At 36.9% G+C, this 12,579-nt stretch overlaps 1 protein-coding gene across 2 annotated transcripts; it reads left to right on the top strand.

Moving 5' to 3' along the window:
* The first annotated feature begins 759 nt into the window (after positions 1-759).
* On the top strand, positions 760-6,776 carry LOC108990499. Of its 2 annotated transcripts, XM_018964491.2 has the most exons (3): positions 772-885; positions 1,335-1,426; positions 3,683-6,776. In XM_018964491.2, the coding sequence occupies exon 3, from the start codon at positions 3,759-3,761 to the stop codon at positions 6,030-6,032; it is 2,274 nt and encodes a 757-aa protein (XP_018820036.2). In that variant the 5' UTR covers positions 772-885; positions 1,335-1,426; positions 3,683-3,758; the 3' UTR covers positions 6,033-6,776. The 2 variants fall into 2 exon arrangements, with proteins under 2 accessions (XP_018820034.2, XP_018820036.2); XM_018964489.2 differs by lacking the exon at positions 1,335-1,426 and having other exon boundaries at positions 760-885.
* Positions 6,777-12,579: the final 5,803 nt, after the last annotated feature.

Raw genomic sequence — 12,579 nt, 5'->3', positions numbered from 1 at the left:
ATCCACACAACTTAAAAAATGAGAGACCAATAGGTTAGCCACCTCACAATTTCATTTTAATATTGTGTAGTTGGAATTATCCTTTTTTTGTTGGGAGGGGGTGGGGGGATTGCACACCAAAATGTGTGATGATAAATTATTTGCATAAAACTTTTATTAGTTGGGAAATGAAAACTTTTATGAGCGGGTTGGTTTGGTTACGTAAAATCAAACTATCTCATCTCATCTCATCTAATATAATCATTATAATTTTCTCAAACTCTCATACAAAATATAATAAACAATTTAATTTTTTAAAATCTTTAATAAAAAATAATATTAAAATTTTATATTATAATAATATTTTATTCAACTTTCAACAAAACATCTTATCTTATTTTATCTGAACTGCGTAACCAAATGAGACAAGTTTTATTTTTATAATTTTTGTTCTAACACTGATTCTAAAAGAAAGAGAGATCAATAAATTAGATAATGCGTTGTTGTTAAACAAATTCACATAAACAAAAGTAAATACAATATAAACTCATGTATTTATCTTTTATCTCTTTTTAAACTTGCAAAATTTAGCCATATTGCTTCAACATTTCTAGCAAATTGCAAACTCAACCCAATAGTTAAAATTTAACCATAGTTAAGCAGCTCCTTACAAAATAAAGTGTATGAGGCTTAACCAAAAAAAAAACCAAACCCATACTTACTTTTATTTTTTTTCATTGTTATTATTGTTATTATTATTATATTTATTTATTTAAAGATAGATGGGCTGGACATCCGAGAATTCCTCTGATGTTCTTGGGCGGTTTTGACAAATAGGGGACTCTGCAAGGGGATGGTCTTCTCGGATTCTTAAATCTCTTCAAGTCGGAGACCTTTCTCCAATGGGTATTTACTCTATTCTCCATTTTTCCATTTTCCTTCAGAAAGCAATAAATTTTGCTGATAAATATTTCTACTGTCTGTGAAAATCACAGAATCTAGGGTTTCGTTTTGCAAAATACTGAATGGTTAAGATTTCAAATGGTGTTACTGGAAATTGAACTTTACTCTGATTCCTCTGCCCCTGTAGATCCACGGCCAACTTTTTGCTGACTTAAATTTTGAGTTCTCCAAGTGAATTCAGTTTGTGAATTATCACCTTTAATGCTTCCCTAGTTCATTTTTCTGTACTTTCTTAAAGTTTTCTTCATTGTGTTTTCAATGGTTTGTGGGAAAATAAACCGTGAAGAAAAGGCGGCGGGTTTATTATTTGCTACATTTCGTGCGCTTACTGCATGTTGGCTGTAATTCAGTATTAAATGAATTATTTATTTGTTGTGTGGTACAATTCTCAGTGGTGTTCAATGTTTATCCATTATTTCAAATTTCGTGGTGTTGAGCGCTGGACATATGAGTGTATTGGTGACGCACTACTGATCCAAAAAAGGTATAGGCGCTTCTGAACGATTTCTTTTTTACCCGAACCTAAATTTTATGGATAAAAGTAAAAGGAAAATCTTGTTAAATAAGGATGGCTTCGTGATGTATTTATGTGTTGAAGACCCATCCATTTGTCCCAGGACCATTGGATAATGATTTGGCTAAACAATCGTATCATTTCACCACTCTTCCGAATTTGACGTCGATAATGGCTGACTCTATTGAGACTGACCTGATAGTAGTCTTCTCCCTTTTGGTGGCTCCACTAATCTATTAGTAGTCAATGACATAATCCTATACTTATAAAAAAAAATGACATAATCCTATGGCCATACATAGTACCAAGATATTTTAATCCAGCCTATAGATGACCCTTTTCGTGTATGAAACTCATGCATGGTCCTTACTCTGATTGTTAAAGTTCTAACCGTTGATCCAAAAGTTATAGGACTGCTGGATACTGATTTTGTTAAACCCTTAACCCTTTGGATCGTGATTCATAACAATATGCATCGCGGGGTGACTTGCTTTTGTCTAAATAAATTAGCCATTTCAAAGTAAGGATCTTTCCTAGTTACTCCATCCAAAGAAAGCCACTCTTGGTGGGCCTTACTCCTCCAGATGAACTTCCATGGAAAGCTAGTACTCTCATGAGGGATCAATGTATTATGGTACAACTTCAACTCTGAACACCCCTCTTTTTGGACGTGGTCCATTGCACCTTGTCTTCCCCATCCTATCTCACTCCAGCATAATACAGTTGAGTATAGATTGGGTTAAAAAGATAGATTTCTAAAACCTGTGCTGCTTTGATAAAGTCCACTACCCATTGAGGTGATCTGTTTCAAAATTGTAAAATGGTCTGTACTAATGCATCCTTAGCTAGATAAATGGGAATACATCCAGAAAAACCATTTTTTGAGAGGCTGATCCCTGCACCACACATCAGGCCATAATTTTATTTTGGATCTATTGCCTGCCTCACATATAACATGTCATGAAAACTACTCCCCCCAACTCCAAATATTTCTCCATAATACAATCCCATAAGACTCATTTACCTCATTAACCTTTCTCCATGGGCCATCTCTTTCATTGAGATATCGCCATAGCCACTTCCTAGAAGGGCACAGTTGAATGGTTGGATATAATCAATTTCCTGATTCCTAACCTGCTCTTGGAGATTAGAGAACACACATTGGGGCAATTCACAAGATGGAATTTCAACTCCTCTCCCATGCCACCCCATAAAAAATTTTTCTAAAACTTCTCAAGGCGGTTGGTTACACTTGCAGGAAGGGGAAATAGAGACATAAAGTAGGTGGACAAATGTGAAAGAGTACTATTAATCAGACTAATATTCTCACTCCCTTAAATAAGTACTGCCTCTTCCATCCCGCCAACCTAGTTTTCACCTACTATCATTTTTCATTATTATTTTCCCTGATTCATGATCGCAAATCACAATTATTGGAGACACACATCATAAAAGGGCCTTTCCCCCTTTTAATATAATCTATCAATGATTACTAAATCTTCAGATTTGTGATACTTGCATGATTTATGCCTTTTGTTTAGCTATTATTCATAAGGAAGTTTATACCCATTTGAGTAGTTTCAAGGTGTTGTGTCTAGTTAATATGAAATGTGTCCATTATTGTCCATAAGTAACAAAGCGGTCCTTTTGGGTATCTTGGTTGATTTATTACACAATGCTGGGGAGATTGAAGAGGATTTTTCTCATATAATTTGGGCTGGCTGCATGAAGTTGAGAGATGCATCTGGGATATTGTATGATTGTAGGATACCCACAAAGCAAATGGGAAAACTTTATAGAATTGTTTTAAGGCCCAACTATACTGTATGGTTCAGACTGTTTGGCAATCAAGAAAAACTTCTTTAAAATGATTGTAGTTTAGATCAGCTTGTTAAGATGGATGTGTGGCGACTGGCAACACTAGAGAAGATAAGGATTGTTGTTATTCATAAGTGGGGTTGACACAGATTGATGATAAGATGATGGAGAGTCATTTCAAGTTGTTTGGACATATCTTCCTGTTCAAAATAGTAGCATGGTTGGTTTGCCATTTCAAGTAATTGGATTTGTGGAACTCAAAAGTTCTACAAATGAATGATGTGATTTTTATCTTATTGTTCCTTTCAGAAGTAGTTAAAACTTGGGATTCATGTACCATTGGCCAAAATTTGATATTAATGTCTCCTTTTTATATTGTAATTTTGATTTTCTTATTTTTGGGTTCAGGTTCATAACCATTGAAGGTTGCTTGGGGTTATATATTGCTTATATTTAGTATAGGTAGTGAGAGGAAGAAAGTACTATGGAGTGCAATAAAGATGAGGCTGTCAGGGCTAAAGAAATTGCTGAGAGGAAGTTTATGGAGAGAAATTATGCCGCTTCAAAGAAATTTGCCTTGAAGGCTCAAAATTTGTATCCCGAGCTTGAGGGGCTCTCTCAAATGTTAATGACACTTGATGTCTATATCTATTCTGAAAACAAAATAGGTGGGGAAGCAGATTGGTATGGTGTACTTGGTGTAAATCCCTTGGCTGATGATGAGACAGTAAAGAAACAATACAGGAAGCTAGCTCTCATGCTTCATCCTGATAAAAACAAGTGTTTAGGTGCAGAGGGCGCATTTAAGTTGGTTTCCGAGGCCTGGAGTTTGTTATCAGATAAGGCTAAGAGATTATCATATAACCAGAAGAGGAATTTGAAAGGATTTCAGCAGAATGCTTCAGCCCGGGGTGGTGGTCCATCAGTGCCACCCAGAGCAAATGGCTTTCATAATGTTACCAGGAATGTTGCTTCAACTGCGAGGAATAGTCATAGCAGCAATCGGGTGGGCCCCTCTTCAGTTCCTCCTCCACATATCAAAACTAATACTTTTTGGACCATTTGTAATAGATGCAGGACACATTATGAGTACCTCAGGACTTATTTAAATCACACTCTGCTTTGCCCTAATTGTAATGAAGCTTTTATGGCTTTAGAGAAGCCTCCACCTCCTAATGTTTTTAAGTCCTCTAGTTGGTCTTCTCGCAAGACGCATCAGAATTCAAGACATCATCCTGGAATTAGTAACCCATATAATGAAGGTCTGAATTCATTCAGTAACACAAACTTCCACTGGAATTCTTTCTCCGGAGGGGCTGATTTTGGTTGTACTGCTGCATCAAGTTCTGCTGCTGTTCAAGCTGCAACTGTTGTTGAACAGGCTAGTGAGAGAGTAAAGAGAGAGCGTGAGGAAGAACGGTCGGCTGCCCCTGAATGGGAGAGGAGTCATCTATTTAAGGGCACGGGTAATTCTGCCCTTAAAGGAGATATACACTTGAAGAAGAGAAAGCTAGATGATAATTGTTTGGGCCATGCGGCAAATCAAATGACTATGGCAAATGGAGGAACTGGCATGGTAGGCTTATCGGAACCAACTAGGGGTTGTTCTGGAACAGAAAGGTTTTATGGTACTTATAATAAGTCCAACAGTGAGAGAGAATTGATGTTTTCTGAAATACAGAAAATGCTGCTGGAAAAGGCTCAGAGTGAACTCCGCAAGAAACTTAAAGAATGGAGCTCATTAACTGAAGCAAATACTTCAAAGAAAGAGAAGGAGAAGGTGAAAGACAAAGAGTCTAAGAAGAAGCTGGGTGTGGTGAATGGTGACACATATGACCTGCATAAGAGGGGTGAGTCAGATGTTAGCAAAAAAAGACAGCAAAACAATTCTATCTCTAACCGTATGGATGATGATACAGATCAACAGGATGTCGAACCTATGTCAATCAATGTTCCAGATTCTGATTTTCACAATTTTGACCTGGACAGATCTGAAAGTTCCTTTGAGGATGACCAGGTCTGGGCTGCATATGATGATGATGATGGTATGCCTCGTTACTATGCTCGAGTTCATAAGGTGATCTCTTTGAAGCCATTTAAGATGCGGATCAGTTGGCTTAACTCAAGAAGCAACCAGGAATTGGGTCCAATAGACTGGATAGGTTCTGGTTTCTCAAAAACATGTGGGGATTTCAGGATTGGCAGACAGGAAACGACGGAAACATTAAACTCTTTCTCTCACAAGGTTATGTGGACAAAAGGCATTCGTGGGGTCATTTGCATATATCCAAGAGAGGGAGAAGTCTGGGCTCTGTATAGAAATTGGTCCCCGGATTGGAATGAGCATACACCAGATGACTTGATACACAAATATGACATGGTGGAAGTGCTTGATGACTTTAATGTGGAACAAGGTGTGTCTGTTGTTCCTCTTATTAAAGTTACTGGTTTCAGGACGGTGTTTCAAAGGCACATGGACCCCAAGGAGGTCAGAAGGATTCCCAAAGAAGAAATGTTTCGCTTTTCTCATCAGGTCCCTAATTACTTGCTTACAGGCCAAGAAGCTCATAACGCTCCAAAGGGTTGTCGGGAGTTGGATCCAGCAGCTACCTCTTTGGAACTTCTTCAGGTTATAATGGAAGCTAAGGAGGAGCCTATGTTGAAGAACTGTGGAAGAGTCGAGGAGGAGATGTTCCAGAGTACCCCCAAAATAAATGTAGATGAGATGGTAGGGAATACCCACACAGAGAACAAATGAGATTGTAGTGACAGTAAAGGATGACAAAATACACCGAAGATGATGATAGATAGTGGTGCATGGCAGGGTAGTCAAGGAAGCTGATGGGTAGAAGATGCTAAAGAAGGCGAAGATTTAGGATGTGGATATCGCTGGATGCACCTGCTCTTGAAATTTTTTGCTTTATTTTTAAGCCTAACCCATATTGTAGAAATTGCTTATTTGGCTATTCATGGATCACAAGTGGTCCAGAGTTTTCTGGTTATGTTGTATAATATTGACAGGTAAATTTCATATGAAAGGCCATGCACGACCATACTACATCACCATCAGGTCTTTTTGCAAGCCGAAGATACTTTAGGAGATACAGGTTACAGCCTTGATGTCTCAAGTATTACATCAACTGAGGTGGATGCTTCCCACCTTACTGGATAGTTTTTTTTTTTTTTTGGTAGTTTTCATTTTTCAGATATTGGTATATGCTATCTGTGTGAGATGCTATCAGCAAGGAGGATTGAAGTTGGATCCATGGAGATTGGGATGTCTTCACTAATTGTTCAGATCCCACAGCTATTCTTTTTTGGGTTGTGACAATTTGTCCTAATGAATTGTCCTTGCTTCTTTTTTTTTTTTTTTTTGTTGTTGTTGTTGTTGTTGTTAAAGAACCTTGACTATGCAAGGGTTCTTGCTCTCATATTTTTGTTCTCCCCTCGTTGTCTCGTGGGCATGAGCCTATGAATCAATCGTTTTGCTTTATATTTTAAAGACGAATGGAGGTGTCAAAAATCAAGTACTAATTTTTTTTTGGGATTGGATAAATGGTACTCTCATCTTATTATAGGATGTTATGTCAATTAAAATTAGTACAATTTTAATAATATAATATATTATTATAGGATAAGAGTACCACCTCATCCATACTTGTCTAATAAAAAAATCACTGACCACCCCAGAATGTCAATTAGTTATCTTTACATGTATGTATATAAAAGATCATTCACTGTATGGCATTTTCTACTTTGCAAGAATAGACTGGTGAGTTAAATCTTGGATTTTATTGACCCAATTTTAATGTACGTGATTGATATTGTTCATCACAAATTTTCTCATCCCCAATTATACTTGCTAATATTTCATATTTTAAGTAATAATCTGTTTAAATTGTAAGCATATGCATTCACTAAAAATGTGTTATTTAAAATGTATCGCATTAGCAAAATCTGATTGAAAAATAGTATTGTTCTTCAAGGAATTGAAAGACAACTTCTCAATTCCTCTATCCATTTAGAATGGAGGAGTCCTACAAATTCCAATATTGCATTGGTATAGAAAAACATATATAATTGTAAAAGACACATTAGGGGTGGGCGGTAGGGCTCCACCACCCGCCTGGTCAAAACTAGGGGCCAGGCCCAGGCTAAGGCCTGCCCGGCCAGCAATCTCACTCACACATACACACAATTTTCTTTAATAAAACGACACCGTTTTGGAAAAAACTCCAAAACGACGTACGGTACCAAATTCGAACCATATATCATCTCTAGTTTATCAGTAAGGAAATTATTTGCAAGAAAAGTAGAACCAATGATAATCACATAATTCAAGGAAAATAAACTCATTGGTAATAAAATTATTTACAACGAAAAAGATTTTCGTTGGTAATATCAAGTCCGCTAATAAACATTATTATTTGCGTGGAACTATATTGACATGCAAATGCAACTAGAATGGATAACCAATTGCAAGTACAAGATCATTGCAATTTGAATCTTATTATTTGTAATAATAAGTGTAGTCGTTGCAAATAATTTTGCAATATATTTATTTGCAACAATAAATTCGTTACAATTATTAAATTATTTGCATTGAGTTAATTTTCATTGAAATAAAAAAAATAAAAAAAATTTACAAGGATGAAAAAATCGTCACAAATATCCATTATTTGCAACGAAATTATGATCATTATAAAAATTTCCTTTGCAAATGCTTATATCTCTTGCATGCAGTGAATTGCGGTTTTATTGAAAATTAAACACTGATCAACATAGGGAAATAAATACTTAATTACTTTTAATTTGATATGAATGAATACAGATTGATAAAGTAACAAATCATTAGCCAAGACATAAATTATTAGTAAAAGTAAAAGTAAATGGTGTTACAAATCGCAGGTTTGCCGGCTAATGTGATGCGCAATGCAATAATATCTTGAGGCTGTCCATGCAAGTTTTCATTATCCTGAAGAATCATTAAAGAAATATTTTGTTCTATAATAATTAAGACTGTTTATCTAGATTTTGGACAGGATATCCAAGTATACCTGACCAGAAACCCGGATTTTAAATCTGAGCCGAGTTCCAAACCGGATATACTTGGATTATGACCCAGGCCGAAACTCAAATGTATCCGGGATTCATTGCTAATTTAATTGGACATCGTATCCCAACCAAAAAAGGCATAGATTTATCCAATCATATAGCTCCAAACTTGATAAATTAGGCTTAGAGTTAGCAACTCGTCCTGTAATTATATTTATGAATAATGATAGTCTTATTACTCTTCTACTGTCTTTCTACTATTTTTTTTAATTTTTTAATTTTATTAAAAATATTCTTTTACTTAATGATTAAGAAAATGAATATTAGTACAATTGTATATTTTTTAAATTTTTTCTTAATAATTAAAGATATTAAAAAAATACTTAAAAGAAAAAAAATACAATAAAAATAGTAAAGTGGTGGTAAAAGGATTGAATTCTATCATTACCCTTATATTCATTGCAAAAATAATGAGATTCTTCTTTTCTTCAAAGGTCATAATTTCATCAAATATCATATAGAGATTATATTCAAACCAAAAATAGAAAAATCAATCCACAAATTAATTAAGACTTGCAAATCATCAATATTGATGTGTAGACTCAATAACATCAGCATTAACGTGCTTTTAATTTGATAATAGAATTTAATAGTGCTGATCTCTTAGCTCTCTGCTGAAGTCACTAGAAAACTCTATCACATGCATTCTGATTCAGATACCAAGAAAAAAAAAATTGAAATGATCATCGCATGATCACATGGTTTCTGTGAGTACGTAATTACTCATCTAATATTCTGATGCCACAAGTAGTTCACTTGTTAGATGATAAAGGGTAAAACAAAGCTACAAGTCTTTTGTATTTCCAGTTTTTATATTCTGTTATTTTTCTTACACAGCTGTAAATATAGAAGGATTTTACTTTCTGTTAGTTTGTTACATAGGATACTTGTATAAAGGCTACGGCCTCCCTTTCTTTTCATAGTGAACAGTACAATATACAGAATCGGTTTTTACCTCCATCAACACTCTCTGTTTTCTACTTTCCCCTTCTTACCATTTACTTACATGGTATCAGAAAGCCATTAAGAGCAACGATGGAGTTCTCCGAGCCAAATACCCCACCTGATTCACCAACCCACTCAGATCTTCATACAAACCCTCCCTCTCGATACCTCAATCTTACAGATCCCACAAACCCTTACCGCTTAGATCACGGCGATAGTCCTTCAATCATTCTCGTTGCTGATCTACTCACAACCGAAAATTACACAATCTGGTCCCGTGCGATGAAACGAGCATTACGAGCTAAGAACAAGCTCGGATTCATCGACGGCACCTTACCCAAACCCAAATTCCCAAATGACCCCTTACTCGACCTCTGGAATCGTTGCAATGACATGGTAGTGTCATGGATTCAAAATTCCATCACTCCCTCTCTCAAATCCAGTGTTGCCTTCGTCGACGATGCATACGAGATTTGGCTGGATCTTCATGAACGACTATCTCACCAAAATGGGCCCCGAATATTTCAATTGAAGAAAGCTTTGGCTTCTCTTTCTCAAGAACATGACTCGGTAAGCATCTATTATAGCAATCTAAAGACTCTTTGGGATGAAATGGCAATTTATGATCCTCTTCCATCTTGTTCCTGCGGAACCATGAAGATTCTTTTAGCCCGATCACAACGGGATTGTGTTCTACAATTTTTAATGGGTTTGAATGATTCTTTTTCACCCATTCGTGACCAGATCATGCTTCTAGACCCCCTTCCCCCTGTTTCTAAGGTTTTTTCTCTTGTACAGCAACAAGAACGCCATCAACAAATTACCTCTATTCCTCAACCTTCTGAAACCCTAGCCCTTGCTGCGAAGAAGCCTTATAACCTTTCCAAACCATCCCACACAAATCAAACCAATCCCCGAAAGGACCGTCCCTATTGCACTCACTGCAAAATTTTAGGTCACACTATCGACAATTGCTTCAAACTTGGCAATGCCGAACCTCCCCTTTGTACCCATTGCAATATGACTGGTCACTTGGTTGAGAAATGCTATAAGCTAAAAGGGTATCCATCGGGTCACAAATTCCATACCAAACAACCTCCTAGTTCTCATGCTAATCTATCTTTTGCTCTTGAATCAGATGGTTTCGGTGAGGACAAGGTGGGTTTGACAAAGCTACAATATCAGCAGCTGCTAGCTCTACTACAACCTCAGGATCCTATCTCGGCTAATGCCCTGCGTTCAAATAACTCAGCCTCACACTCCAATATGTCTGGTATAATCAATTGCCTCTCAACACACACACACGCCTCTTTGGCTTCACCCAACACAAATTGGATAATTGATACTGGTGCTAGCACCTCCCTGTTTTCATCCATTACTTCCACAGTTTCATATTCTGTTAAGCTTCCAAATGAAAGCTCAGCATCCGTGACCCATGTTGGTACCATCCATTTGACCAACACTGTTATTCTCAGAGAAGTCCTTTGTGTCCCCTCTTTCAATTTCAATTTAATTTCTGTCCCAAGATTGACCAAGTCTAATAACTGTTGTTTTATTTTTTTTTCTTCTCACTGTTTCATTCAGGACCTGCATTCTTGGACAACGATTGGGAAGGGTGATCTACTGCATGGGCTTTATCATTTTCGCTGTTCAGATGTGTCACCCACTGCCCTTACCAATTATTTTTCCATTTATAAACACAAACCACACACAGACCTCACACATTTTGCTTTTGTTGCACAAAATCCAACTCCACACAACCTATGGCATTGTCGCCTAGGTCACTTATCCAACCATAGGCTTCAATTAATCAAAGATCTATCTGTAGACACTCATAGCTCTCTTACTAATGAAATGCCTTGCACCTTGTGTCCTTTGGCAAAATTCAATAAATTGCCTTTTCCTGATAGTTCTCATTCTTCTTCTAATATATTTGAAACCATCCATTGTGACATTTGGGGACCTTCCCCAACAATAGCACAAGATGGTTCCAAATATTTCTTAACTATTGTGGATGATTTTTCACGTTCCACGTGGCTTTATTTACTCCAAACCAAGGCTGAAACCCGCAAGTGCATTGAGTCTTTCTATCATTTAATTGAAACCCAATTTAACATGAAACTTAAAATCTTAAGAAGTGACAATGGTGTTGAATTTCAAATGAAAGAATTTTTTCACAAAAAGGGCATTATTCATCAAAGAAGTTGTGTGGAAACCCCTCAACAAAATGGCATTGTTGAGAGGAAACACCAACACTTATTAAATGTCACTAGAGCCCTCATGTTTCAATCGGGTTTGCCACATAAATATTGGAATCATGCTGTCCTCACAGCAACATACATCATTAACAGACTCCCTACACCTCTTTTGAAAAACAAAACCCCATATGAGCTCATTTTTAAACAAAAACCAACCTACACTCATATGCGCGTTTTTGGTTCTTTGTGTTTTGCTGCCACTATTTCCCAAGGCAGAACCAAATTCCAACCTAGAGGCCGTGTCTGTGTTTTTATTGGCTATCCTTTTGGGATTAAAGGATATAAACTTTTAGATATTCAAAACAACACCATCTTCATTTCAAGAGATACTATTTTTCATGAATTTGTGTTTCCTTTTCACACCAATAATCCTAATTTTTCTCCCTCAACAGATTTCCCCCCATCTCCTTTCTCTCTTAATTCACCTTCCACTACACAAATTCATTCCTCTCCTCCCTCATTCCCATCTCCTTCACCTTCACTACAAAACCTCACCAACACTTCAAACTTTCCAAACATTCTCCATACTGCCGAAACCCAAACACCCACAAACAACCCCTTCCCCACCCCTACACCTGTCCATACAGCTACACAACCTACCTTACCACACAACCCTGCACCTACATCTTCACCTCCACACTTCAGCTCTCCCCACCACTCTCTTCCTCTAACACAGCCTACCCTTAGAAGATCTTCTCGGACTAGAACAGCTCCTCAATACCTCCAGGATTACCACTACAACCATGCCATGCAGCACCCTTATGACCAATCAAGTTCCAAGCAGGCTCCTACTTCAAATGGTAAACCATTTCCTTTATCTCATTGTTTATCTTATCATCTTTTTAACCCTGTTTTTCAAGCATTCACCACTTCCATTTCCTTGCATACCGAGCCTCATTCTTACAAACAGGCCATTAAGGACCCGGCTTGGTGTAGAGCTATGGAAGCTGAAATTACAGCTTTGGAAACAAACCACACTTGGATACT

This window comes from Juglans regia, chromosome 16 (genome assembly GCF_001411555.2).
Source record: "Juglans regia cultivar Chandler chromosome 16, Walnut 2.0, whole genome shotgun sequence".
Taxonomy (NCBI): Eukaryota; Viridiplantae; Streptophyta; class Magnoliopsida; order Fagales; family Juglandaceae; genus Juglans; species Juglans regia.
This window is presented reverse-complemented; position numbering and strand designations above follow the sequence as displayed.